Source organism: Cygnus atratus, chromosome 2, assembly GCF_013377495.2.
Source record: "Cygnus atratus isolate AKBS03 ecotype Queensland, Australia chromosome 2, CAtr_DNAZoo_HiC_assembly, whole genome shotgun sequence".
Classification (NCBI taxonomy): domain Eukaryota; kingdom Metazoa; phylum Chordata; class Aves; order Anseriformes; family Anatidae; genus Cygnus; species Cygnus atratus.
Window position 1 is genome coordinate 1,247,093 of NC_066363.1, and position 27,113 is coordinate 1,274,205.

General features: G+C 56.4%; 1 protein-coding gene across 1 annotated transcript in view; it reads left to right on the top strand.

Moving 5' to 3' along the window:
- Positions 1–425: 425 nt before the first annotated feature.
- CCDC12 (coiled-coil domain containing 12) overlaps positions 426–27,113 on the top strand; it is a 36,297-nt gene continuing 9,609 nt past the window's right edge. The window contains exons 1-2 of the mRNA XM_035554452.2: positions 426–605; positions 23,228–23,298. Of these exons, the coding sequence (XP_035410345.1) occupies positions 459–605; positions 23,228–23,298 (218 nt within the window). The 5' untranslated portion in view covers positions 426–458. The remainder of the gene's footprint in view (positions 606–23,227; positions 23,299–27,113) is intronic.

Here is a 27,113-nt window from a genome sequence, read left to right on the forward strand (position 1 = left end):
ATTTGGGGGGCAGCTGTTTGTACACCCCCCCCCCCCCCCCCCCCGTACCCTCACACACCCGAATGGGTTGCCGGGGGTGTGGGGGTGCGGGGGGGGGGGGGGGGGGGGGGAGAAAAAAGGGTGAGGTGTGAAATAAAGGGGGTACCCCCCCCCCAAAAAAAAAAAAATGCGGTGAAAAAACCTTTATTTAGCCCCCCCATCAAGCTGCACCCCCCACCCCGAAATACACCCCCCCCTCCCCTCTTCCCATGGGGAGGAGCACTCCTAGCGATTCTTTATTATTGTTTTTTAATTTATTAGCTTATAAAGAATTTTTAATTTTTTTAATTTTTGGGGGTGACCCCCCCCAAAAACCGACCCCCCCACCACAAAAAAAAAGCCCCCATCGACGCGCTCGGCGCTCGGCTCGCCGCGGCTGCGGGGGGGGGGGGTGAAGGCGGCGGCGCGGGGAGCACAAAATGGCGGCGCCCAGCGCCGGGGCCGGGGAGGAGGCGATGGCGGCGGCGGCTGTGGTGGAGGAACCGGAGCCGGTGCTGGGGCGGCTGGAGGAGGAGGCGAGGAGGCGGCAGGAGAGGCTGCGGGCTCTGAGGCAGCGTGCACTGCAGGTATGGGGGCTGCGGGGATGGGTTCCGGGGGGGGGGGGTGCGGGAGCATGGAGGGATGCGGAGGGGAAGGGTCCATAAAACCCCTTCAGCGCCCCCAAAATCCCCTCAGCGTCCCCAAAACCACCCCAAAACCAAACCCCCTCGTGACCCCCTGCCCTCAGCCCAGGCTGCCCCCAGCCCAATCCAGCCTGGCCCTGGGCACCCACAGGGATGGGGCACCCACAGCCCCTGGGGGCAGCCTGCGCTCAAAATGAGCAATTTTCCCCTCATGTCCAACCCAAATTCAGCCTCTTGCGGGTTAAAACCGTTACTCCTTGTTTTATTGCTGTGCTTCCTGGTAAATATGTTGGGGGGATGTGGGTGTAAAGGTTCAGGAGGTGTTGAGGGGCTGGGGGGGGTTTAGGGGTACAGGCTTGGACCTATAGGTATAGGAGGGATTGGGGAGTGTGGGGTTTGGGGCTCTGGGGCCCGTGGGTGTAGGAATTGGGTTCTTCACTTGGAAGGGATCTTCAAGGATCATCTCCTCCAGCCGCAAGGCCTTTCCATGGCTAGCCAAAAATTTAGGGCCCAGAATGATTTGGATGGGAAGAGACCTGAAAGGAAGGAGTGTGGGAGCTGGGGGTCGGCCTCTTCCCACAGATAACTGCGATAGGACCAGAGGGAATGGCCTCGAGTTGTGCCAGGGGAGGCTCAGGTAGGAAGTGAGGAGACATTTCTGCTCAGAAAGAGCGGTCAGGCGTTGGGACGGGTTGCCCAGGAAGGTGGTGGTGTCACCGTCCCTGGGGGTGTTCAAGGAAAGGTTGGACGTGGTGCTTGGGGACATGGTTTGGTGGTGACATTGGTGGTAGGGGATGGTTGGACCAGATGATCTTGGAGGTCTCTTCCAACCCTAATAATTGTATGATCATCTAGTTCTAACTCTGGGAAGCCTGCACCAGGGCCTCACCACACTGATAATAAAGGATTTTTTTTTCCTTATAAATAGTTAAGATCCATTCTCTTTTAGATTAAAGCCATCACCCCTTGTCCTGTCGCTACACCCCCAACAAAGCCCTCCTGCAGCCCCGTTTAGGAACTGGGAAGTTGTTATAGGGCCTCCCTGGAGGCTTCTCTTCTCCAGGCTGAAAACGTGTTATGGAGGGCGTTGTCCGAGCATCTCTTGACCAGAGACAGGCGTGGGGCCTGCTCCAGTGCTTCATCACGCTCATGGGAAAGAAATTTCCATTTATATCTCGTTCAAGAAGCGTTTGGACAACGCTCTCAGACGTAGGGTCTGGTTTTGGGGGTGGTTCTGTGTGGATCCAGGAGCTGGACTCGGTGATCCTGGTGGGTCCCTTCCAACTTGGGATATTTTGTGTTTGGGGTGTGTGGGGGGGTACGGAGAGGTGCGGGGCGCTGAGAAGGGTCTCAATGGGGATCTGGGGTTAGGGGGAGCTTGGGGGCAAGGGGGCATGAAGGTAGGGAGCTGGTGGTGGTGGGGGTCTGAGGAGGACTGGGGGGGGTCTGCAACCACCAGGTTGGTGGTGCTGAGCAGTGAGGGGGTTCAGGTTATGGGGTGTTGAGGGCTGGGCATGGAGGATGGCTGGTGTTTGGGGTGAAAAAGCGTGGTGTTTGGGGTGAAAAAGCGTGGTGTTTGGTGCAGGGGTTTGGCTAGGGGCGTAGGTGAGAGTGATGGGGTAAAGGGTGGTGGTGGGACGGGGCTGTGCGGGCTGGGGAAGCGGATTTTAGGGCTGTAAGGTGAGGAGGGTGGTGATGGGGTGGGTGTGGGGAAGCAGGGTTTGGGGCAGGAGAGGGCAAGTGGAGATTATGGAGGACAGGGGTGGTGAGGAGAATGGGGCTGTGGAGCGAAGGGCCGTGGTAAAAAGGGTGCAAGAAAAGGGGGAGGTGCAAGCGCTGGAGGAGGGAGCTGGGATTTGGGGGTCAGTGCAGGTAGGTGAGGAGTACTGGGGTTTTATGAGGGGCTGCGTGGGGAAATGAGGTGCTCTGGAGTGAAGTCCCTCGTCCCCGGCCACAGGGATGGGAGGAGCAGAACTGGAGAAGCAGGCACAAGGTTTCTTTTGGGGACCTGCCCCCCGTGTGACCAGCCCTCTCGCCCAGCCCCAGTGCCAGTACTGGGTTTTGGTCCCGGGTGCTGGGTCCCTGCTGGCTCCAGGTGCCCGTGGCTGGTCAGGGACTTGCCCCCAGGCTTCCAATTGCGTTTTCACTCTGCTTTTGCCATCCTCTGCTTGTCACGGCTAAACAGCCGCCTCGTGACGTTCCCGTTACCTCCCCGCTGCGCTGTTCCCGTCACGTGTGACATCCAGGCCACAAGCTGGGTTTGGGAGCCAGGATGAAAACGGAGGCTCGTCCCGGCTTAATTAGCAACGTGTTCTGCTTCTCTGGTGCTCCCTGCTAGTAGGGGCCTGAAGCTGCCCTTTCGTAGGGGTGTCGTGAGCTGATTGCCTGTAGTAGGAGCCAGTGGTGTTACCTCGCACAGCAGCTGAGGCCGGGTGGGTCTGCAGGTCAGGATTTCCATGTCCTGGACCCCGTGCTCGCTGCTGGTCCCCTGGGTTTGCAGAGATGACGTCCCTGTGAGATGCAGGGACTGGCCTGGGGAGCGATCCCAGGGCGATCCTGCGGTTGGTTTGTAAGGAATTCATCGGAGAAGTTTTGTCGTGGGTCAAATCCTCACCTGGAAGAGCGTGGTTCTTCTGGCTAGCTGTCCCTGTCGCCTTGCAAATGCTGAGCTCAGAGTATTGAAATATTTTTTTTTTCCCCCTATTGGAGCTGAAAGAAGAATGCAGCGAGTGTGAGAACCCGGCAGTTAGTGCCTCCTGAGGAAGGCTGCCACGTTCCAGCGTGTCTCGGCAAGTCCCGGCCTTGCTTAATTCTGCCCTCTCGGGCTCCTGAGGCGGTGCGAGCTGTTCCCCTCCTGCCACGTCAGCCTCAAGTTGTTGATCGAGGTCGGTACGGTCCAGTAACGTGGGAAGGTGTCTTGCTCCTCTGCTGAGACCTTCCTGGGGCCTGTACCCCTCCGCCAGGAGCCGCGACCGTGGTGGGCACTTTGTGCTGTGTTCCTCGCCTTGAACCACCCATCATTATCAGTGCTGAGCTTTCAGGGAGGGGAAAAAGCTTTCAGCTCTTCTTGCCGAGAAGAAAAGCTGACGGAAAGAAAAGCTCTTGCCTTTCTTTCGGCCAGCTTGGAGGGAGCGAGGCTTCCTGAGAACCCGTGTCCTGGTAAACTTGCCCAGCTCAGGCCGCTCAAGCATCTGCGTAATATAAATGTTGTTAGCTCTTGATTTGGTCTTTTTTGATGTATTTCTCATGACCGTAAACTAAACTGAACGGCGACTCCCTGTCCTCTTTGAGACAGGGATCAGCTGGTAGCCACCTGGGGAAGGCTGAGAGCCTTCAAGGCCGTTTCAGAAGAGTCCAAAACGTTGGTCCCTGGTGCCTCAAAGAGGAAAGAGCCCTTCAAAGCTCAGTTCCTCAAATGGGGATAATCTCCTGAGATCTGCCATAGCAGGTGGTTACAGAGGGTGCAGCACACGGTGCATTGTTCTTACCCACTGTACTCTGAGATTTTGCCAGTACCAGCATGCTGCTGTGCCCTCGAAGGTAACACCGGGTCTTTACCCCGTACAAAACAGATGTGTGCAGGTTCTGGGCTCAGCCCTGAGCCTGATCACGGCTCCTTGGGGGACAGGAGTGCTGGAGGTGGGCTGCCAGCTCCTGAACTGCCTGGCAAGGCTTCTGGCTCCCGACTCTCTCGTGAAATCCCCTGTTGGTCAGCCTGGGGCTGCCCAGCGCTCTGCTCTGGTGGGCATTCAGCTCGTGCACGGTGATTCCTTCCCCGGGGCTGGCTGGGGCAGCACGGACAGGAAGGGCGAAGCAGCAGCGCCGGGGCAGGGAGCAGCTCTGTCGGCACCCACCTTGCCGCGGGCGCGAGCCACTTCCTTGTGGCGAGGAGCGGGGACTTCCTGGGTCAGACCAAGGCGAGCCTCGTGTTAGGCAGCTCCCAGGCAGCTTGTCCTGCTGAGCTTATCCAGCCCCTCTAAATCCGCTCTTACTCCTGGCTTTGGCAGCACGCAAAGTTCCCCCGTGGGACGAAGAACGAGCTCCTTTTGGTTTCAAGTCCTTTAAGTGAAAGCTGCCTGGGGTGTTTGCTCTCAGAGATCTAGAGAGAAACATTAAATGATTGTTCTGTCCGTGTTTATTGTCTTATGGCACTCTCAGTCTGTCTTCCAGGCTCAAGCTGGGGTCTGTGAAGTCCGTCTCTGTGTGTGTGTATATATATATATTATATATATCTATCTGTGACTTCCTTGGCCATCTCTTCTGCTCAACACTGAGCTGACGTTTCCAGAGGGCTCCCCTTGGCCACCCCGAGCCCTTTCCCGAGCAGCACTACTCATCAGGAGCCCGCTCCCCGCCTGTGTGTAGCCAGAATTACTTCTTTCCCCGCGTGCCCTGCTTTTTTTTTTTTCCTTTATTATCAGCCTCTGAATTTCACCTGTTGACTTATTGCTCGGTGACGCGTGGTTGTAAAACCCTCCCGCGGGACTCGAGTCGCCGCTGGATTTCCTTGTGAGTCACCTGCGAGCTCCTGCGAGCCCTGCTGTGGAACCAGTCGAGCCTTTCCCCAGCCTTTGGGCGTGCTCGTGCCACCCCGAACCCTGGCAGAGGGTGTGGGGAAAGGGGAGAAGGGGGGGAGCTGCCCTCCTGCACCGTGCCTGGTCTTGCAGGAGGGAGGGCGCAGCTCCCTGCCGCGGTCACACAGCGAGGGGCACCGATACTTGGGGTCAGGCAAGGAACCTCCTCCGCGTCAGGCTCCCCTGCCAGCTGCACCCTGTGCTCGGTTTTGGCACGAAGGTGATGGGCGTCTCGTTCCTAATTAACGGGGAAACAAGTTGAGCTAATGCCCAAACGTTGAAGAAGCTCGAGGCAGGATCCGGTGCGCTCTGCCGTGCTTGCCTGCCCTGCTGGGCTGCCTCCTGCTGATCGCCAGCCGATGGTTTTTGCTCAACAAAAGTTGTGATTGTTTGAGTTCGGGGCATAGCCTACACTTGAGACGTGTCAGTCGACGTTCGCTTGCACAAATGTGCTTAAAATAGTACACGAGCCGATGCTGGCGTCCTGGGCTAAACGCGTGGCCTTGGCATCAGTAAGGTTTGCAATTCCAAGGTAATTTCAAGGATCGGGTACGGTATCAGCGAGGCCATTTCCCTCCCGAATTTAAATGGAATTGTCTTTCAGCAGCGAGTAATCAGATTGTGGCTCGGACTTGGTGGCGTATCGAATATTGCTTCCTGTTCTGGCAAAAAAAAAACAACCAACCACCATAAAACAGCGCAGTTGGAATTGTCCGACTGTAATCTATAGTTCGCAAGCTTTCCTTTTCTTCTTTTTCAAGCCGGATCAAAACGTCTTGCAGCCGCTGCTCCCCAGCGCTGAGGTTTCTGCAGCTCCCGGCCCCGCAGAGAGGCACCTCCTGCAAGCCTGTCCCTTCTCTCGGCGCAGCACGTGGTTAGTTGTAGCTGTTCCTGTGGCACCAGGGCCTTTTTTTGGTGCTTTTGGGTGCTGGGATTCTTCCCTGGGTGCCGGAGCGTTAGCCAGACCAGTTTTGCTCCCCTGCAGTGAGTGGGATCGGTGCTGGCTCAGCCAGCTCGGGCAGCAGAACCTCTTTCTGTTGCATTGCTGCCGCTTCTGTGCGAGCCCTGCTGATTGACAGATCCCTGTTTTACGCCCAAACGAATCTGAAACTGAGCTAGGGGAATAAAAAAAAAGTACGGTAGCCTCTTATCTGGGAGCCTTTGGAGAGCCGTGGGAGTAGCCGTGGAGGTAAACTTGGTCGCTGCGCCGGGAAGAGGAAGCGTGCAGGGAAGTTGTGCAGCGTGTAACGGGGCTGTGCTCATTTTCTACCAGCCTGGCACGTTTGGAAGCCTCTCCGGGGCTGGCCGGTTGTATAACCCACGCTCAGCTCATGTTTTCCCTGCCGCCTTCAGTTAACAGGAAAACCCCACCAAGCTCCTGCAGGGAGCTGCGTGAAAGGTCGCCCGCCGACGCCGGGGCTGCTTGTGTTTGAGGATTTGTGTTGCGGAGGGAGGGAGCAGCCGTCGGTGCCAGCTCCTGGGTGCTGCCCCGGGGGAAACGGGGACGTTTCCCAGCTCTGTTTCCATGCAGAGCGTTACGCCCGTGACCAGGGCAGGCCTCTCCTGGAGCAAGGCTCTTCTGGGTCAGGGGCTGACCGACTGGATGTCTCCCGTGCTTCGCAGGGCTTTTATTTCTTTTTATTTCTTAAATGAAACAGACAGAGCTGTGCAAGTGAGCTGGTTCCTAGCGCTCTGCTTGTCGAAGGCTCCTTGTGCTGATACAGGCAATGCTGAGGCTTTATCCTGGCAGCATCGTGTGCTAAAACCTGACAATCTGCTCCCTTCCTGTCTTTTTTTCTTCCCTAACGGCTGCAAATCAGATTAAAGTGTCGAATTGTGTCTCTCAGGGAGACTTTCTTTTTTTATGTTGAAGAGTATCTTTTGCTCACTGTAAGCTTTAACAGGGACACAAAATACAGTCGCAAGCTTTGGCTAACTGCTCCTTATTATTACCTAACGACACATTTTGAAGAGCCGGGTTTCCTGGATCCCCTTGAAGCTCCTGGCAGCGTGCAGCCTGGCTGGAGGCGACTCCGTCTTCGCGTACACCGAGGTCCTGTGCGTGCTCACTGGAGTGGTTTGGCCAGGTGAGGGATATGCAAAACCGTAAAACCACGAGTGTTTTCAGGCCGGGGACCTTACGGTTTCATGAACACTTTGCAATTTTCCTGGTTTAAAAAAAAAGGAGCCCAGTGGCACGGGGCTTGCCCTGGGAAGCAGAAAGCCCTTGCACTGCGAAGTCCCCGCGCTACAGCTTGTGCAGAAGCTGTCGGGGAGCTCTGGCTTCTTAGTGGAGGGGTCAGCCCAGCGGTGCTTGGCGTAGGAAGCACGTCCTTGCCCTAGATAAGAAGCTGCCAGATAGCTGTGCCGAGGGGTGCCAGCCTCTCTGAAGGGCTGAATATTGTTGCAAGCCCTCTCGGTAAGTCTCAAGGAGCCGTATTTCCATAACCACGGCCTTCTGCCGAGTGAGTTGATGATTAACTGCAGCTACTCCTGTTTGGGAGGTGCTTGCCTACAGGTTGCCCTTGGAACAAGCTTTCTGATGCGTCCCATCTGCCCGTTTTGGAGTTAGACGGGCGCTTTGCTCAGGTTCAGTGGAGCTTGTGTTGCTTCAAACCCCATAAAAATCCCCACGTAACGTCAGCTCCTCCAGCCGCCGTGCCCTGGGACGTGGTTGGGAGCACTGTGCACCTCGGAGCTCGCCTTAAAAATACCGGGGGCTTTGTGAAAGCAAAGCCCGTTTGGGGATTCACCCGTTAAGCGGTTTTCCACCTGGTTTTAAAAATAAAGGGGGGGATGCAGAAGGTCTCAGGCCTCTTTTTGGTTTCGGTTACCCAGTGTGGTGTCTTAAAGGCGTTTCCTTAGGGAGGAATTTCTGTTGTAGTTAAAAATCTGTGTGTGTGTATGTAGATATATTTAGAAAAGGATTTGATAGGTCTTTTGTCTGGGTAGCACCAGCGAAGCAAAGTAGTAGCGACGTAAAGAAGCACGTACGTTATCTTCTTGCGAGGAGCTAAGTGCTTTTCCCACAGCTCCTTATTTTTAGCAATAGATACCGGGGTAGCGGAGAGGAATTCTTGTCTCAGCTCTTGCTTGTAACCTGCCCTTGCCCCTCTGATTCAGCTCAGAAATAATCTGGGTGCGTGGCTGCTGCTGAAGTGAGAGGAAGCGCTCGCTGGCTGCTGGTGGCAGCTGAAATATTGAGAGTTTCCCTCTGCCTTTCCCTGCCAGTTCTTAGGGTTTTTTTCCCCTCTTTCTTAGCACGAAACATCTGTGATATGGCAACCCCCCTTCGGAGCCCCACGCTTATCTTTTAAGTGGGGGGTTAACCTTCAAGGAGAAACAGACTTTGAGATCTGATTTCCCTGATGCTCCTTAATCTTGACTTTCTTGCGCATCGCCGTGGTAATGGGCAGAGGGTTTTTACGTAATATTTTTTTCATCTCCACCTGTTTTAAAAAAAAAAAAAAGATTAACCTCTCCTTTTCAACACGGACCAGGCAGTGCTTGAAGCCTCGGCTGCTTTAATCTGCTGCTCAGCAGTCCCAGCTGTGCCGCCCGGCCCGGCTTTTGCTGCAGCTTTTGAACGGGCTCCATGGAAATAACGCCGGACGCCGAGCCTCTTCTCGTCCCCAGCTGGTGGCGAGCTCGCAGCAGCTCCGAGGGGTAATGCAGGCGCGGGATGAGCTCGGCGGTGGCCTGAAATGGGGCTGGGGAAGACCATGTGTGAGCTCTCTTTGGGGGAAACCTCGTTTAGCCTTAAAGTCAATGAACTCATCCCTAGAACGCCTTTTTCCGTAGGTTACGGAAGCTGCCTCTCTATTTTTTGACACAGGAGCCCCGTTTTCCCAAGGACATGGGGCTGGCGGGACCGTGCCTCTCCTCCCTGGTTTCCCTGATGGGTTTAACGCCAGGGCAGCAGAGGGTGGGCACGCTGTGGGTCGAGGGCCCTGCAAACATCACAAAAAAAAAAAAAGGTTTCGTATGGAAGGAGACTTTGTTTTTTTATTTTTAGACCACCCTGCTGGAACATTTTGGTGCAAGCTCAACTGCTACCGACTAGCTGTGAGGTTTAAGTCTGAAAAACATTTTTAGAGCTCCTGCTTTATGAAACCCCAGAGAAGGTACCCGCGAGCCAAGTCCATGGGAAAGCAGGCCTGCTTGCTTCTGCTGGTCACAAACCCACAGCAGCTCCTGCAGGAATTTCACTGTGCACCTCTTCTTGAATGCACGTTACTGGGAAGGCCGCTTCGGCGTGGTCCTGAGCTTGTGAGCTTTGTAAGCTGCGGTTAAGCTCAAGAGGGTGTTTGCTGAAGAGGAACCGTGTGGTTAAAGGTCAGTTGGGAGCTCCTCTTCCCGTGTAAGTGCTTGATTCCCTTTCAGATTCTGTTTTTGGTGCTTTCGGAAGCTTTTCTTGCCTTTGACGACTCGCGGTATCTTCCCGGCGTTGTTTAACTGGCGCTCGACGTTTGTTTTCCTGCTTCCCTTAGTTCCAGCAGTACAACAAATGCAAGTCATCCCGCTAGTCAGACGCCTCGCGTGAAGTCTGGGCGCTCCGAGGGTAATGCATTTTCAGCTGGAAGGCAGGGATTTGAAAGCCAAATGCCAGCGGGGGAAGCAGCAGATCTCTCAGACGCTCTTTAGGCTGCAGTCGTGGTTCAGAAACGGGGATCCGAAGGTGATCCGAGCAGCAAACACCTTCCTCGGTGGATTTAGGACAGAGGTTTTTTGCCAGACTAAGAAAACCTTCTGTAAATACCCATTTTTACCCTTTCTTGCAGCTGATGCAGGTGGCTCTCCGCTGCCTGAGCCTGTGCAGCACGTACGACGAGACCTGCAGCTCTTCCCTTCCTCTCTTTCTGGTATTGTTCTCGCTTCTCCTGGGACGCGGATGGCTTTGCGCCCAGCCCTCCCCTGCGCGGTGGCCTCAGGTTATTCCCACTGCTCTGTGCGAATCGAGGCACCGAGGTAAACAGGGGACAGAGTCTGCGGGGCCCTGGAGAGCGCGGTCGGCTCTGGCCTTGCAGCCGGGGCTGTGCTGCAGAGATCCAGGCTGCTTGGGACTCTTCTGGGGGAGTTTTGTGCTAAGGCACAAAAAAGAAAAGGCAGAAAGCGGCTGCCTTGTTCCGGGTTCCCTGTCAGAAGAGATCCTCTTGAGGAGAGGGCTCCAGAAACGGCTAGTGGTTGTGTGGCCGGGCGCAAAAATAGTGTGAGAGAATAATAAACGGAACAAATAACGAGACCCAGTAACGGGCTCCACTATGAGCTGATTCTCAGCAAAAGACCTGGCTGTCCCTCTCCTTTTAGAGCAGGACCTGTGGAGCGGTGGCACGAGAGGATGCTGCTCCTCTTCCGAAAGCGTCCGTCAGTGGAGAGCATCGCGGGGCTGACCCGAGCAGGAAAGGTGCCTTTCTCCCACCCAGCCCTGGTAAACCCGGCGAGCAGACCAGCCGCGGAGCTGGTTTTCCTTCTCTCTTGCCCCAAAAACCTCAAACCCAGCTTGGGAGGCAAGCAAGCAGGAGCCTTCGTGGCGAGGCCGCGGGCGGCAGGGCAGGCAGCCTCTCCACCCGCTTTTCCCTTCGCATCCCTGCGCCGCCACCGAAGCTCTTGTGGCTGTGTCACGCATCACATCGGAAGCGCTGCCTTGGCTAAAACCCAGCCTTTTGTCTCCATTTAACGTCGCTTTCGGTTCGCGGCCACAGCTCCCCGCGCCCGCCGGGGCTCTCGAGAGAGGCAGAGGAAGGCGGCGGGGCCGCTCCTTTCCTCCTCTCGGCACCCAAGGCAATTCCTGCCCTTCCCACTCCTTTTCCTCCCAGTTTTTTCCCCAGCCTGGGGTCCCCGTCGGCCGGGGCCTGGCCCCACGCCTCGTCTCGGTGCGCATTTTTTTTTTCTGCTCGGGTTTCGTTGTGGGGCCAGGCGGACAGCCCGCCACGGGGCGGCTGAGAAAATAGTCGCTGTGGAAACGGAGCGGAGTAAAGTTATTACAGCCAGAATAAAAACGCACGCTGAAGGCTCCAGAGGCTTCGTTTTTGTCCGGGCTTCATTAGGGAAGCGATAAGCTGTCGCTGCGGTGCTCAGGGGGCTGGAGATGGAGGCCTGCAGACGCGATGATTGTGCTTCCGCCGCAGCGTGCGAGCGCAGGAGGCGGTCGGGCGTCAAACTTTGGGACGTGTTCCTTGGCTCTGCTGTCCCCAGGGATGATTTGGGAGCTTCTGTGGAATGTCACCCCGCTGGCATCGCTGGTGTGGGGACGAGCGGCTCTGCCACAGCCACGTTAGTGGGATTGGGAAGGGCTGGGGCATTTAGGTGGGATCTGGGGGGGGTGTTTGGGGTGCTTGGCTGGGCAGGCTCCAGGCTGCTGTCCCCGCAGGGCAGCCAAACCCCGAGAGCAAAAATCGCCCAGCGCTTGTTTAGTTAATCCTGCAGCCAGACGGATGTCCCGCTATCAGCGCGGGTGCCGATTGCGTGAAGTACGGTGCGTGTTTCCCGAACTGAAACCCTTTTGTGAGCGCACAAAGCTGGGAGGTAAGGTCATAAGGTCCGGGAGAGCTTTGCGCTCCAGGAGGGGCCGCGTATCAGCGCTTTGAGCCGTGCTGTGCGCCCCACAAGCAGGAGGTGGGGAACGCGGGCGGAGCTCGGGGCTGGATCCCCGTGCGTCTGCGCCCCTCTGCTCTCACCCCACGAAACAAGGGGACGCTCCTCGGGGTAGGAAGGGGGCTCCCCTCCTTCCCCTTAAGGATGCGCGGGGCTGTTGGTTACGGGCGAGACCAGACCTCACCTCTGCTTATTCCCAGCTCCTTGCCGCGATCTCTGGAAGCAGAGGCAGGAACAGCTCTCTCCTCCAAGCTCTGTTCGATGGCTTTTACCCAAGGGGACGCGCAAATACAATTCCTCCCCCTCTGCTGGGGTTCCCCCAGAAGCTTCTCCACGGGCAGGCAGCGAGTGGTGCCGCTCTCCCCTGTGCCCAGCAGGGCTTCAGGCGATCGGGGCCGGGTTAAAACCGCAGGGAAAAGGAAACGTTTTCTTTTTTTTTTTTTTTTTTTTTTGGTCTGCTCTGGTTCCCGGAGCTGATGCAAGGGGAGCAGCAGGAGGCCGTGGACAGCAGGAGCTCTGTTAGGGCCCTGGCTTCCTGCAGGGCGTAGCTCGACAGCCCCTTACACCCCTCCGAGCTGACGTGTGGCCGCGTCCTGCCCGTGCTGGCACGCGCTCGACCCTGGTGCGAAGTGGTTCAGGAAGCTCACTGCCTTGGCTTTCTTTTTTTTTTTTTTTTCCCTCCCCCCCCCCTTTTGTTTGGTTTGTTTGGCTTAGCTTCTGTGCGAGGGCGAGCCCTTGAAGTGGTTTCCCACGGGGCGAGGCGAGCCCCGGCGGGGACGGACGGGTGACGGGGACAGGGTGGCGGCACACGGGTGGTGGCACCGCCAGGCTGCGGGCAAGATTCCTCTTCTACCTGCCACCGGTGCTGGTGGAAGAGGAGCCTTTCGCCCTTCCTGTGTGATTTCGGGTCGTCTGGGGCTGTGAGAAGGGTGTGGAGGTGAGGTTTGTCTGCCCCCAGCCGTCCTCGTGCTCCCTCCCTGCAGGGGCAGCACCACGAGCCCTCAGACTGAGGCTTTCCTGCAGCGCTTCCCACTGCCGTGCTGGGACATCCAGCCTTCTCCAGGCTGTTTCCCGATGAGCCAAGTAGCCGAGGGTTTTGCTGGAGAGCCCTTAATGCTCTCCCCTTACCTTTTTCCCCCTCTTTTTTTTTTTTAATTTCACTTTGGATGCTTACGCTAAATCTCCACGCTATTTCCTCGGGGCCGTGGTCGCTGCTGCCCGCGCTGTTGGTGTGCTGCTGCTGTGCAGGAGGCGTTCCAGCGTCCCACGTGGGGTCTGCGTGGAAAACTAAACCTTCAGAGAGGTGCTCAGGCTCTTTAGAAATAAATAAATAAATAAAATAGAGACACGGTGATGTAGGAGACCACTCATTCCATGCGTTTTTGGGGAGCCACGGAAAAGGAAGGGCTCGGGAGGCTTTGTGCCGGTGTTTCTGCAGGGAGTTATTTGGCTTTTCAATTAAATATTTTGTTTTCAGCTGGGTTTTGTGCATGGCTGGAAGTCCCCTTTGGCCATGACCTTGCGTGAATCAGAAGAGAGCTGCGGGTGTTAAAGCCTCGCCTCCTGGCGATGCCCGATTACATCGGTGCTGGCCTGTAAAGACCTGGCTCGCCCCTCCTAGGAAGTGGCTGAGCTGTGTGACGAGGCTGTGTTTGTTTCCCCTCGCAGCATCCCTCTGGGGTAGTTTTGAACCACCCCAATTTCACGGATGGGGAGTTAAAATCTCACTGAAATAACGTAAAAACCCGAAACGAGTGGCTGTGTGTTGCCGAGCCATCCTGGAGCTACACCGACACAAGGTTGCAGCTCGGTAATGGCAACATCTCCTTTTAAATTCACTTCAATTCCCTCGTAGCCTCCAAGCAGAGAATTTATAACGCTAACGAAGACGTCTTGGTGATCTCCGGGTCCCCCCAGCACCTTTCTGCCTGCGCGAACCGAGGCCGATGCGAAGCCAAGGGGAGCCCGTGGTGGGTACGGGGCCCGTGCACGGCTGGCTGGCGGCGCTCTGCAACCAGCGGGCTCCGTTTTAATTTACGGAGGGGAAAAAAGAAAAAAAAAAAACAACAACAAAAACCAGCCTCCAGGAAACAGGTTAATCATCAGCTCCAAAAATGCAGAGTTAGGTTTGTCTTGCGCCCAAGCGGCACCGCTTAATTAGCGCGTGCGGGGCTGTGATTTCGTTGTGAAACTCTGGTGCTTTAGCTAACTTTAGAAAAAAATAAATAAATATGGGTCTGGGGAGATTCATGCACGGACCTTCTTCCTTCTGCAGACGTTTCACCTTTCGACAGGGTCCTGGTGTGTAAACACAGACCTGGTTGTAGTCTTTTTTCCTGTTTTTTTTTTTTATTTCTTCTTCTTTGGAGAAATGAAAGTGGTCACGTGTAGCGTTCGGTTTTGTTTCTGCTTTTGTCCAACAACAGCAGAGGTGGCATTAAGGCCCTGAACTCCGAGCCAGCCTGCCTTCCTCTGCCCTCCCGCCCTGGAGAACACCGGTTTTATTCCCCCAGATAACCAAAATGTCCCGGGCAGCTAGGGCAGGGCTGGCTTCTCAGCTTAAACAGGACCAGCAGCTGCTTTTTTATCTTCTATTTTCTGTTTTTTTCCCCCTCTCTCCTCTGTAGTAGGAAGGAGTTGCGTGACGTAGTGAAGATGATGTGACGGGGGTTAACGCAGGCACGCTGTTTCTCCGACAGGCAGAATTAATTCTGGAGTTAACAAAATATTTCGGGAGGGATTCAGCGGATTCCTGGGCGTTAGGTGCTGTAAATCGACGGCTTCTGTTGGAGCAGGCGGGAGCGCTGCGAGCGCCTTAACCCATCGGATTCAGGTCCAGGGGGGTTTGGTGGTGGCAGAACAAACCGTAGTGGGCTTCTCTTCTGGTTTCGGGAGGGAGGGCCGCATCTTCTCAAACACCTTAGTGCTTTCTGTGTACGAGCACAGCCTACAAAGCCCATAAAAGCTTCTGCTCCTGTTGCCAGCACCCGTGTAGGTGGGCATCGGGCAGCAGAGCTTTGCTCTGTCTCCAAACGTGTGAGGCCTGAGCGTGCCATGGACGGAGGACGGGCGGAGGACGGACGGAGGACGGGCAGAGGACAGACGGCTTCCCCGCGGGCTCGGTACTGAGCAGCCCCTCTGGGCGCTGCAGGCAGCGGCTCTGGTTCTGGGGGCTTCTCTGGGGCTTCTCTGGGGGCTCCTCTTGGGGCTCAGACACCAGCCAAGCACCACGTTGCCTCTCGGTGTCGATCATTCGATGCTGCTGCCGCTCGGCGGCTCCGTCCCCATTTTGAGCAGCGCGTGGTGCCTCTCCGGGCCGTGGCATCGTGGCGAGGGTGAGTGCACGAGGAGGAAAGTTTCAGGCTGACGTTTGGGCTTGAGGGGGAGGGTTCTGGGAGCTGGGAGAGCTTCTTGTTGGCATCAGCGCGAGGGCAGTGCCAGCGCCCCTGGTAACCGCCGAATGCAGGCAAGAGCTGCCTGGCCATCCGCGGAGAAGCGGTGGTGGTGTTGGAGCAGCGTCTTGTGCCGATGTGCGCTGCAGCCACCTGGATTGGCGCCGTGGAAAATATCAGGGTGAGGATGGAGGATGGAACGTGGCCTGAAAGGTGGGAAGAGCCTGGAGAAGAATGGCCAGGATGTATCTGACGTGGGTGATGCCTGGCAGGCTCTTGACCACCCGGGCTCTTGTTCTGGCCTGGGTTTTGCCTTGACGTGGGGAGGACTGGTGATGTTCCGCCTGGGTTGGGACGGAAAAGTTTACTCGTGGCTTTTCCTGCCCTTTGTTGCCCAGAAAAGGGCTCCGGCTTTGAAATGTAGGGTTCCTCCTGCTCAAACTCTCTGCATCCAGCCTGAACTCGTGAGCTTTCACCGTACTTGCTTCGCTGAAAGCTTTGTGGTTCTGGTCTCGGGGGAGCAGCCGTGCCGCTGATCTCACCGGGGACGGCAGCTCGCAGCCAGAAGCCTGCCGCAGCCTTCGCCGCGGCGTTCGAAATGCGAACGTGCAGCAACTGCGAGCGTGCGGCTCCTGAAATCGCGGTGACGGGCGCGTTTAAAACGGCAAACCGCAGCCGCTTCGGCGGTGGTGTGGGTTATTGGACGGGAAGAAATACCTGTGAGTGTTTGCTGTGTAAACAGCGTAATTATATCATAAAAAAAAAAAAAAAAAAAAAGAATTAAAAGCGCCTTTCATTTTGGGAATAGATTATTTTGGGAGGCACTGGCACAAAGCGAGGTGTTTGATTGTTTTCAGAGGAGGTTTTGTTCCTTGTGTGCGTTTCTTACGTGAAGCCGCCCTGCTCGGGCTCTCCTTTAACCATTTCCATAGTAACCGGCGGGGACTGAACCAGGATTATGGCTTCAATAAGGAAAAAGCTGCAGGGACATAGCTCAGGCTCTTATAAATCCCGTATTTATATGATTACCGCAAGGACTGCTATGAGCAAATGGCTTCCAAACAGCTCCTGATAAATATCGGTGGATCTGGGGTCCTACCCTGACGGCGTTTCTGTGCTCAGAGCTTTGGGCTGCAAAATTTGTGATTGGGTCCTTTAGGGGCTACTTAGGGAATTAAAGCTGGTGTTGCTTTTAAAACGTGCTTTATTTGTTAATATAAACCTTTGGCCACCCGGTGAGGCGCGAAGGCATTTAGTGCCTTTCAGCTTCTTCCCTTCGTGGCTCCGCTGGGGTGAAACACAACACAACGTAGGCGGCACAACACAACGGCGCCTTTGCCAGGCTTCGAGGGCACCTGGGCTGAAATCTGGGCGAAGCAAGAAGTACCAGCACGTGCTGGGCTCCCGCCGAGACACCACAGCTCTGTCCTCGCCCCACGGTGCGTACGTTCAGCACAGGGGTCGGAGGGATCAAGGAGAGCGGCCGACGTCACCACCGAAGATGACGGATGCTCCTTACCTGGGTGAAGTCTGGTTGTGTCGTGCAGAAAATGGTGCCGTGGGACCTGGGAGCTTCCCAGCGGGAGGAGAAGCGAGGACAGGGTGGTATATGGGCGGCTCCTGCAGGGAGAGCAGCTCCAGGGACGGAGCCTGCTTTGTTCCAGCTCTGACCTCTTTTAACTCCTCGAAAAGAGACGGTTATTCGCCGGAGAAGCACTTGACTGGTAACACGACCATCCTCTGAGCCTGAAATGAAAGATAAGGAGATCTTCGGTATTCTGGTCACTCGCTGAGGAAAGCGAGCTGCTATTAGTTCCCGGGAAGAGGAGAAGCCGTCGGGTCATTTCGTTGACTTTTAGGGGGTTGCCGGGGATCACCGGCTGTGGCTGGACTGCATTTAACGTGGGCGCCCCGGGCCAGCTAAGCAGCCCGGGGGATTTGGAAGAGCAGCTGTGCTGGAGCTGGGGAGGGATGGAAAATGCAGCGGGATGGGCAAAATGGGAGATTCAGGCAAATACCAAAGCATCACGATTTGGTTACGGGGACTTCGGTAAGGCCCAGCGCTGAGTAGAGGGGGAAGCAATTCTTCAGACAAATTTTTAAGACAGCGGGGAGAAGGAAATAAATACAAGCTCGACTCTGTGAAGGGTTATTTGGGAAGGAGTTAAGTGCCACACTTGTGTCACGCGGGAACGATGAGCTACTTCCCAGGCCAGCGGTGATGAGAGGATGTTGGGTATCTAGCAAAGAAAACCACTTAAAATCAGCAGTCGGGGGTAATTTGCGCCTAGGAATCCTAAAATAATCAGCCGAAGAGGTGGTTAGCCTGCTGCGTTTTGATTTAGGTTTTTTTTTTCTGAGCACTGGATAAATTCCAGAGGGCTGGAAGCGGGGCTGATAAAACGCCGCTGTTTGAAATCCCGGGCAAGAGGGGTGAGCTGGGTGAAGCCGGTTTGCCTGCTGCCGTTGTCAGCAGAAGGATGAAAAGGGCGACTTGCAAGTCCTTTGAGGAAGAGGAAGAAGAAGGGGGGTGTCATTTTTGTCGTGTAAATGCGATTTAGCGAAGCCGAGGAAAAGTCGCAGCTCTGCAGTGGGCAGCCGGGAGCTTCAGGGCCGTCGGCGAGGAGCCGTCCCCGGCAGGAGCGTTGCTTTTTGGGGCCCGTGGTGCTGTGCACCCGGTGTTTCCGTTGCTCGTCTGGAAACGCGCGTGCGTTTTCTGCTTTACGACGGGTGGCTCGAAGGTCTGAAGGCTGGCGGGGCCCGAGCAGCGACAGAGCCAGCCCTGCCGAGCAAAACGAGCCCGCAGCGCGTGCTCCGTGCGCCTGCCTGGGGGTGGTGCGGGGCTTTTCCGTCAAATGGGTTCATCTCCTGGGAACTGGAGGTGTGGAGGAGGCTGGCTCTTGGTTTTTGGGCGAGGAGCGGTGTCCCCTCCGCGCTGCCCTGCTCCGTCTCACCCAGCGCAGGCGTTTTAAGACAGCTTTAAGGGTCGGTGGCGATGGGGAGGTTGCCAGAAGGATTGGGAAGCGCTCTGGATCGCCGTGTCCCAGTATTCTCACCCCTCACAGGCGTCAGGCTCTGGCATCACGCAGGTTTTGAGCCGAGCTGCTGACGAAAGGAGTGGCTCCTGCACCTCGTGTCTTCGGGAGGAGCTGCGGATCGCTGGGCGAGGCTCCCCAGACGAGAGGTGTTCCACAAACCCAGCTAAGGGATTTTACGCCTCCCTTTTGGCCCTGAATCTTTGAAGGCAATGCAAACCGAGTCGCTTCCCTTGTTATTACGGTGGAAGGAACCAGAGGGCTGCACAGGCTCCTGCCAGGAAGGAAAAGCGCCGAAGCCCAGGGGGATTTTTCGCGTTCCTCGGCACGTCGCCTGGATCGCCCAGCACCGGGGCCGGCTCCTCGTGCACCGAGGGCTGCGACCTGGCTCCTGCAGCCCCCCGGATGGGCAGGAGGGTTCGTCCTGCTGGAACAAGAACGAGTCTGGCGTTTTGTGATTCCAAACGCAGAGCTCGGGAGACGAGGTGATAGAAATGCTGTCTGCAACCTCGCTGTTCGGCAGTTATCAAGGCTTACCTCCCGCTTCGCGGTACGTCCTCGCTGGAGTCCGGGAGATGGGCAGAATACAAAACCGGTGCCTTCCCCGGCGGGCTCTGAGCCTGGTGTGTCGCAGAGGGAGCTCAACAAAATCCCCGTGCTGGTGAGCAGAAAGCTGGAGCTGCTGCCTGCCAGGGCATGGGCTCATCTCCCCGCAGCCCCTGCTTTGCTGCCCTCCGGTACGTGTGGGCGCCTTCCAGGCTGGTTTTTACTGAGCTGGCCTCGCCGTTGAACTGCCAAATGTGTTTTTTTTCCTTCTGCCTCGTGCTGCCAAGGAGGAGAGCAAACCGTGCTGACCGAGCGTGGCCCGTGTCTGAGGTTTTTCAGGAGCCAGCCTCGCGGGCATCGTGCTCGGCTAGGAGCGCGGGCTGTCACCTCGTGGCTTGCTACCGGCCTCGCAGGCGTTGCGGGGAGGCAGCTGAAGCCCTTCTTTGAACGCCCTGATGCAAATCTTGGATTTCTGCCCCAAGCGGGCGGTGGGTTGGACTCGTCTAACCTCAGACCTCTTTGTGAAGAGCGGGAGGCAGCTGAGCAAAAATTTTCCTGCTGCTAGCTACGAGCCAAGGGTTGCCGTTGAGCCGTCTCCTCGCCGTTTAACTTGCAGCCTACAAGTCAGCAAGCTTTTTAATGCCGGCGGTTTATCTTTGGACTGTCTCCTTGCAGAGGCTGAAGGATGGGAGTGACTCTGTTTGCAGGCGGTTGGCAAACGGCCTTGCAGAGCGTGGCCGCGTCTCCAGCCTCGCGAGTCGCTGCTGATAGCGAGCAGCTCGCCACGGGGCGCCTAGAAAAGAGGAATCGCTCGAGCGAGAGTGGAAAGGGCAGAGGGGTTATTTTCGGCTCCCTTTGTGGTGTCGAGGTTTTAGGTAGGGGAAGGTGAAGTTGAACCGAAAAGTGGCGAGAGTCCCATTGCTGCTGCGCACCTGTGGGACCACGAACAAGCAAAGGGAAACATCCAGACACCCGCGGGACGAGCTGGTAATCGTCTGGGGGAGGTAATTCGGGGAGGAGCGCTTCCTGCCCTGAGCTGAAGAAACGAAAGTTGTGACACAGCTGGCGAACAAGTATTTGAAGAGGACGACAGATCGTAAGAGGAAAAACTCGGAGCCCTGTGGAGAACCCCTAAGACACTGCTGCTGCGTCGAGCGATGGGGTAAATCCAGCGAGGGCAGAGAAGAAAAGAGAGACGGGGCAGCCGTGAGACGTGGAGCTGGAAGACACGATGCGTGTTCGAGAGCCTGTGCCCGTATCAATGAATGCTCACGTAACGAGACCCGACTCAGCCCTTGTCCCAGCCCTTGCTCCCAGCCACCGTCCTCACCCCAAGCCCCTTGCTTTTGGGGGAATCTCTACCTCCGAGCAGCCGGCTGCCTGCGGGAGGAGGGAGATATTTTAAAGCATGCATCGCCTCTCTCTGCAAGGGCTGTTGGTCACCTGCTTGGGGAATACCTGGGGGCTGTTATTTCCCCCTCCTCTCGCCCTCTGAGGCTCTCTGAGTCCCCCCACCACGCTCAGGCGAGGTGCTGTGAGCGAGGAGGCTTCGTGAGATGTCCCCAGTAATTCGTACCGCTGGTGGCTGCGGCTCCCCTGCAGTCGGGGCCGTGCCTGCTGGCTCTGCTTGCGGCCATTTCAGCTCTGTCCGCGTTCACACCCCAGGGATTTCAGGCAGGTATTCCCCTCAGGACGTGCCTGAATTATTTCAGGCTCGGCTGGAGCGCCTTAGTTTTAAATATCAATGCGGGGCGTCCCCGAGGGAGCGCGGGGCTGCGCGTTCAGCTTGCTGTGCCCAAAGGCTTTTTTTTTTTTTTTCTCTCGCTAGCCAAAGGTGCGGGCATGGCGGAGCAATGGGATCCACCTCTGTGTTCCTGCAGGAGGAAGGATCACGTCCAAGGTGAATCAGATTGTGCTGTGGTGAGCTCTGACCCGGTCCTTCCTTTCCCATGCCCTGCTGCCTTTGTGCCGTCAGCCTCTGAGGCTACGGATGCTCTAATTGCATCTTTGCAGCTCTCTTCTACACCCAGCTCTGCAAGCTCCGGCCTCCTGCCGGGGCTTTTTGGGGTGAGGAAGGATGGAGAGCAGAGGAAGGAACTTCTGCGAGGCCTGGCGGGGTGCTGCTGGTCGTACACAGTGCTCCGTGCCTGCCTTGTGCGTGAAAACAAGGAGTGCTGTGAACTGGCTGCGGGCTCGGACCCTGAGTTACACACACACACACGCACACGTTTAGGAACTCGTGACAGCTCCCTGCACGCAGCGTTGGGTGAAAGCCGCTGTTATCTCGCAGCTTTGCCTCTTCTCTGCGTGAATTCACGTGCTCGAAGGCATCACGAGAAGCCCTGGTGGCAGGCTGCGGGTAGCTCCTGCGGCTTTCTGCGGGGCTTTGGGCGCCGCGCTAACGAAACCAAAATGCAGCTTACGGTCCGTTCTGCAAACGGCGAGCCGGCAGGGATTTCTCTTGCTGGGGTGAGGCCTGACTCGAGGCGTTCATTTCAGACCTCGTTTGTGTTCCGCTTCCGCGCTGATCTGCCCGGCGGAGCCTGGTTAGCGGCGGGTGATGGCAGGGAGCATCGTTTAGAGGGCACGCCGCAAATGGCTCCGTGCGGCTGGAGACGCGCCGTCACCTTGAACCTCACTGCCATCCTTATTACTCCACGCTCCCTTCCGCTCTATCTCCCCCTTGCCGGCTCAGGATTTCCCCAGGGACGCTCGTGCCTGCTCCCGTGTCTCTGCAGGGCAGCGCATCCCTTCGGCACAGACCGGGAAGGCGCCACGGGGGAGCTGCAGCAGAGGAAAAGAGCTCGGCTGAAAGCGCTGCGGGGCTCATCGCAGCTGCGTTTGCTGGTGGCGTGCTTGGCTTTTCTAGGAACGCCAGCTGGAAAATATTTGGGTGGTGACGGGGAATGAGTTGCAGCAGGTACCAGGAACTTCGGTACCAGGCTTTGGGCAGGCTGTAGAGGAGCGGTAGGATTTCAGCGCCAAATCATTTCGGCGTACAGGGAAAAGGCAGATGTGCAGTGCTGCAGGACACGCAAGCTGGTGCTGGGAAGTGCAGCTGCTGCTGGGGGACGTTCTCACCAAATCTCTCGTTAGTGTTTCAGAACACGCTTGAAACCCTCCCAGGTAAGTTTCCAGCGAGAACGAGGAGAACGCAGGCTGCTAGCGCGTGTGCGAGGAGATGAAAGGAATGAGAAAGTGAAAGAAGGTACTTCCCCCAGCTCGCAGCAACGTCGGCTGAAGGCTGTCCAGATATTGCACAGCAGCAGAAAGCTGCAGCGGGCCGCTCGTGGGCTGCTCGTGCTTCCACCCAGCCCAACTCTGTACTGAACGAGAAACGTCTGTGCAATGTCAGAAGGCCGCTGTGGGCTTCTGAAAAATAAAACCCACGTTCAGATGGGGTTAAAACTGAACTAAATACTGGTTTTAGGAATAATTGCTTTCTTCCTTTTATAAAGAGCACCGTTTTGCATGCGCTTTGTTCAGGATCTGAACCTGAGCACCTCCGGTCTGCGACGGGCCCGAACCAGAACTGAGCTGTTTGCACGCAATCTGGTTTTTAACCTGGGTAGCAGAATAGAGTTTTAAAGCTTATACATTCAAGTTAAGCAAGCTGTTCACTAGGGAAACATTTCTGGTCCTTCCAGAGGACAGAAATAAGTCTAGCTGGTAATTAGTTTTGGTATCCTCAAGTCTGCTGTCAGATGTCTGAGCTCTCAATGAAACTTTTAGCGCCGCAGGTAACCGAGCAGAGACGTTTCTGGTCTGAAAGCAATGCTGGCTGTGTTCTGGCTCTAACCAGTCCTCGCCTGCGATTCTCCAAAGCCAGGCGTGCCCCTTTCGGGGTTGAGAAAAGGACGTGAGCAGACCGGGGCGATGGAAGGGCTCTTCTTGCAAATGGTTTCACTTCGTCTGAGCCGTTCCTGGTGTAAAAAAAAAAAAAAAAAATAAAATAAAATGCAGAGGTGAATGTGGGCACAGGAGCAGCTCTGCGTTTATGGCAGCGTGGGTCACAGCAGCCAGATCTTACGGGAGCTGTGTGTTTATTCCCAGGTAGCTTGGGCAATCCCCTCGTGCAGCCGGCCACGCTCAAGGAAACGCAGCCTCAGTCTGCCATCTGCTAGGGCTTAGCTTCTCGCCCTGAGCACGACAGGGGTGTTCAATCGTAAAAGCGACTGCTGCCAGGGAAATCCTTCCTTCCTTGCCTTTGCTGATCGCTACCGTTGCCTCTGAGGGCAGAGCTGAGTTTTCCTTGCCAGTTCTTAGAGTACATAAGAGGAGAAAAAGGAAAGCCAGCTTAATTTCCAGATGTCACAACTTAGCGGTGATTTCAAACCCCGGGGAGGGTCTCCGAGCTGGGCTGCCCTTGCCCTGCGTGGCTGCAAGGGTCCAAGGTCTGACGGAGCAACTTCTTGTCTTTTCAGAACAAGAACAGCGGCGAGCCCGAGAGCAAGCAGTTCAGAAGAGACGATGAAGAGGAGACCGTCAGGCACAAGTAATTACTTATTTATTCCGACTTCTCTCTCTTGTATGTACTGTTCGGGCTCTGCCCTCGCGTTTGCTGATTAGGATCATAGAATTGTTGGAAGGGACCCCAATGACCACCTAATTCCACCCCCTGCTATGGGCAGGGACGCCTCCCACTACACCAGGTTGCTCCGAGCCCCATCCTTTGGCTTCCAACACACAGCTTGGGTTTGGTTTTGGTGTGAATTTAACCTCCTGCTCTAAACGATCCGAGATGGGGGAACACCGAGGAAAGCCCTCCGGCCGACTTGCCGCGTTCCTGGGGGCAGCAGCGGGAAAGGCGATGCCCTCGGAGGCACCTGGAGTACAGGTCGGTTCCACATCTATCGCTCGATGCCCGTCACTCACACGTACGTGGTTGAAGAGTGCAGGTTTTACCGTGCACGCGGGCCCCAGGGCTTTGCAGCTCACACGTGGCTGTTTAACCGTGGCCCGCCGCCGTTTGTTCTTGTCACCGGAAAATGCGAGCACAACGCCAGCCGAGGCAGGGTGCCGCTCCTGGCAGGACCAGCTGACTCTGCAGTGGGTTTCCTGCTGCTAAAAACGCCGCCAGGTCTCCTTTGGAGCCGACGGGGCGGGGGGGTGAAGTTGGGTTTGAACTTTCGGGACGTGATCTCTTCTCGTGGCTGTGCTGGAGGAGGCGAGCGTCAGGGCTGCGGCCGCAGGCAGGCGCGCGGGTCCCGCTGAGAAAGCGGAGCAAGATCCCCACAGCCCTGCCTGCCTCTGCTGGGGAATAGCTCCTGGCAGAGGCTGCGAGCCTTCTCGAGAAGTGCCAGCGTCGGTTTTGGGCTGGGAGCAGTTCTCGAGAACGATCTCAGAGGCTGAACTTCGTCCGGAGGCGCCGCTGGTGGGTTTCGTGCCGGAAGAGTCACAGGATCTGCTCTGACGCTGACACAGGAGTTAAAGATCTCGGAAACGATGATGAATAATGAATAAACAGCTCTCGCTTTCCAGCCCTGCCACCTGATCCGCGGCGTGGCGAGGTGATGCGGTGTGCTGCGGCCCTCGGATGGGGAGCATCACATCACGCCTGTGCTCCTTGCCACGCGGTGAGCTGGCACCATCCGTCGGGCTAGCAGCGATGCATCCCTACACCGAGCTTGAGTTCTGAAATAGTCATTTTTTTCTCTTTTGACTGACTTTTAGGCCAGGAATCGCTTCTTTTTAGCCACTGCTGAGCTGCCTGAAGCATATCGAAGGTGATGTGGTTTCATACCAAACCTTCAGCATCACCCCCTGTTGATCCAGGAGGTCCCTTTTCCAACGAGCCCATGTCAGGGAGCTCTCCTCGTGCAGCAGGTTCAGCAAATCCTTCCTCTGCCTGCAGTGATGCCCTTGAAACCTCACCGAGGTTATGGACAGGGGGAGGTTGTTGAGTAGGAACCCCTTTCTGCAGTCAACGTTGTGCTGATGCACGAAACTGCCCGCGGATGCGGGCGCGGGGCATCTCCTGAAATTCGTGGGAGTAATGCCTCCGGGGAGGGAGGCAGCTTTTGGGGCGAAAAGTTTCCTTTCCGGCTCCATTTCCCCGCAGGAGTCTGTAGCTCTTTGTCTGCCTCTCCAGCTACCGTGTGTTTTGTCAGGGTCCAAATGTAACTTTGCAAGGCAAATTAGAGCAAGATCTGCTCTGCAGGAAATGTTTGAATCACAAATTTGGCCGAGACGGCTCGTAGCTTTACGACTCAACTCCAGCCCAGCTAGGGATTTCGCTGCTTTCTGCTTGACTCGTCGAATGCCCTTTTTTTTTTTTTTTTCTGCTGCTGAAATTGGGTGGGCGCTTTGAACGCGATCTAGGATGCCAGCGAGCCGCTCACTCGATTTCATCTCAGATTTTCATTTCCCGGTAGCGTAGCCGAACTTTCTCAACCCTTTGGAAAGGGGAACTGCTGTGCACTAACGCCTCGCTGGCTGGTGCTAAGAGGTGAGCTGAGATGGTCTGCTGGTGGTCCCACGTGTGGGGAACCGAGGGGTCCTGGTAGCTGAAGCGTGCCCTCGCTGCTCCCTCGCCCTGAAACAAGAGCCTCAGTAGCTGGGCTGCTTTCTCAAGCTGAAAACCACCAAAAACACAACCGAGGGAGGTGAAACCTAGTGGCTCAGTAAATAATCTTGCGGCCAACGTGCAGCCTTCGGGTGCACCATTTAATTGGCGAAGCTGGCTTGGGGGACGCCCTGAAAGCCAGTTGTGCCCTGCTGGAAGGCAGGAACAGCCTCGTCTGCTGTCTCTCCTCCGTGGGCTGGGATTTAGGGCTGCTTTGGCTGGTCACCAGCTGGTGTGGCCTCGGGGTGGCTGTCGGGGCAGGACTGACCACCAGCAAGGCTTTGGCCACAGCCTGGTTCCTCCTCCCGTCCTCAGGGGGCCCGGACTTTGCACCCTGCAGCAGAGCCAGGAACCTGCTTTGCTATTTTCTGGCTGCCAGTGTGAGGACACGATTCGGGGCAGCTTCCTGTTTTTTTTTTTTTTGTTGTTTTGTTTTTTTTCTCTGCTCAACTCAGAGCTCTCCCCCCTCTATTTTTTTTTTTTGTTGTTGTTCTCTGTTGTTATCTTTCACGCCGCGAGATACCGCGGCGGGAACAAGTGCTGACGAGGCCCTCTGTGCAAAACGCAACGCGCTCGCAGCAATCTAAGCTCCGGGTGTCTCTGATCTGCCTCTCCGGGGAGCTGATGTTTGTAATAGCTAAGCGCTTGGGTTATTTCCTTACCGGCTCTGCTGCCCAGGAACCGCCTCCCGCCGCGGAGCAGCGCTCAGCCTCTGCAAGGAGCCGGCCGTGGGTGGACTCAGCCCTTTCTGCCCCGTTGCTGCAGGGAGAAACGAGCCGGCGCGCTCGGGGATTGAACGGCGACTGCTGCCCGAGCTGGGTGCTGCCACCCCGCAGCGAGGTGCTGAGCTTTGACCCTGGGCCCCCCCCCCCCCCCTTCTTCAATCGGAGCACGTTGGGGCGTGAAAAGTGTAAATAGGAACCCAAGGTAGGGCTCGCAAAAGGCAGGGGGGGGACCAAAAGTCTTCGCCTTAGCTAGAAACGAAGCCTCAGTGAGCTGCTGTTGATCAGCTGCCGGTGTTTCAGCACTTAGTCATCCTTGAAAATTACAGCTCGGCTGAATGCTGGGCAGGAGCCGGGGGAGGCAGGGGCTGGGGAACACGATCTCTGCCCTCGCCGTGGGAAGAATGTCACGGGGCAGGGCAAAACCACTTGTTTTTTCTTTTCCTTTTCCTTTTTTTTTTTTTTTTTTTCTTCACACCTCCACTCCGCACAAAAAAACACAGCAGCAAATCTGCTCGGCGGGGGGCTTGGCCGGGCAGCGCAGCCGAGGCAGTAGCACGGTAACCGCTGTGCAGATGTCCTTCCTCCCGTCCTCAAGGGGCTTGCGGAGGGACCAAAAAACAATAGATACGGGAGAAAGCACCGCACATGTGTAAGGACGTGGTGGTTTTGATAGCCAAACCCGTGACTTGGCACCTTCCCGGCAGCGCCCTCCTTATTTCGGTAGCCGCTGCTGGTTACGTCCCTCCCGTAACCAAACCAGAGCATTTTGGGGGCTGAATTTTGGGTCCTTCATCCTCCCTGTGTCATGCCTGGAGGCAGACTGTTGGCGTGGTGCTGGGGCAGGCTGTGGGTACCCCCTGAACATCTTGTTCACAGGTTGCCAGCTCTGTGCTGTGCAGGGACGTGAGCTGATGCAGCGGGTGTGAGCGTGGTTATCCAGGCTCAGCGCTGCAGAGGAGCTGTGCTCAGTGCTCTTTGAGGCCGGCTGGGGGAATGTTCAGGTCCTGAGGCCCTCCAGGT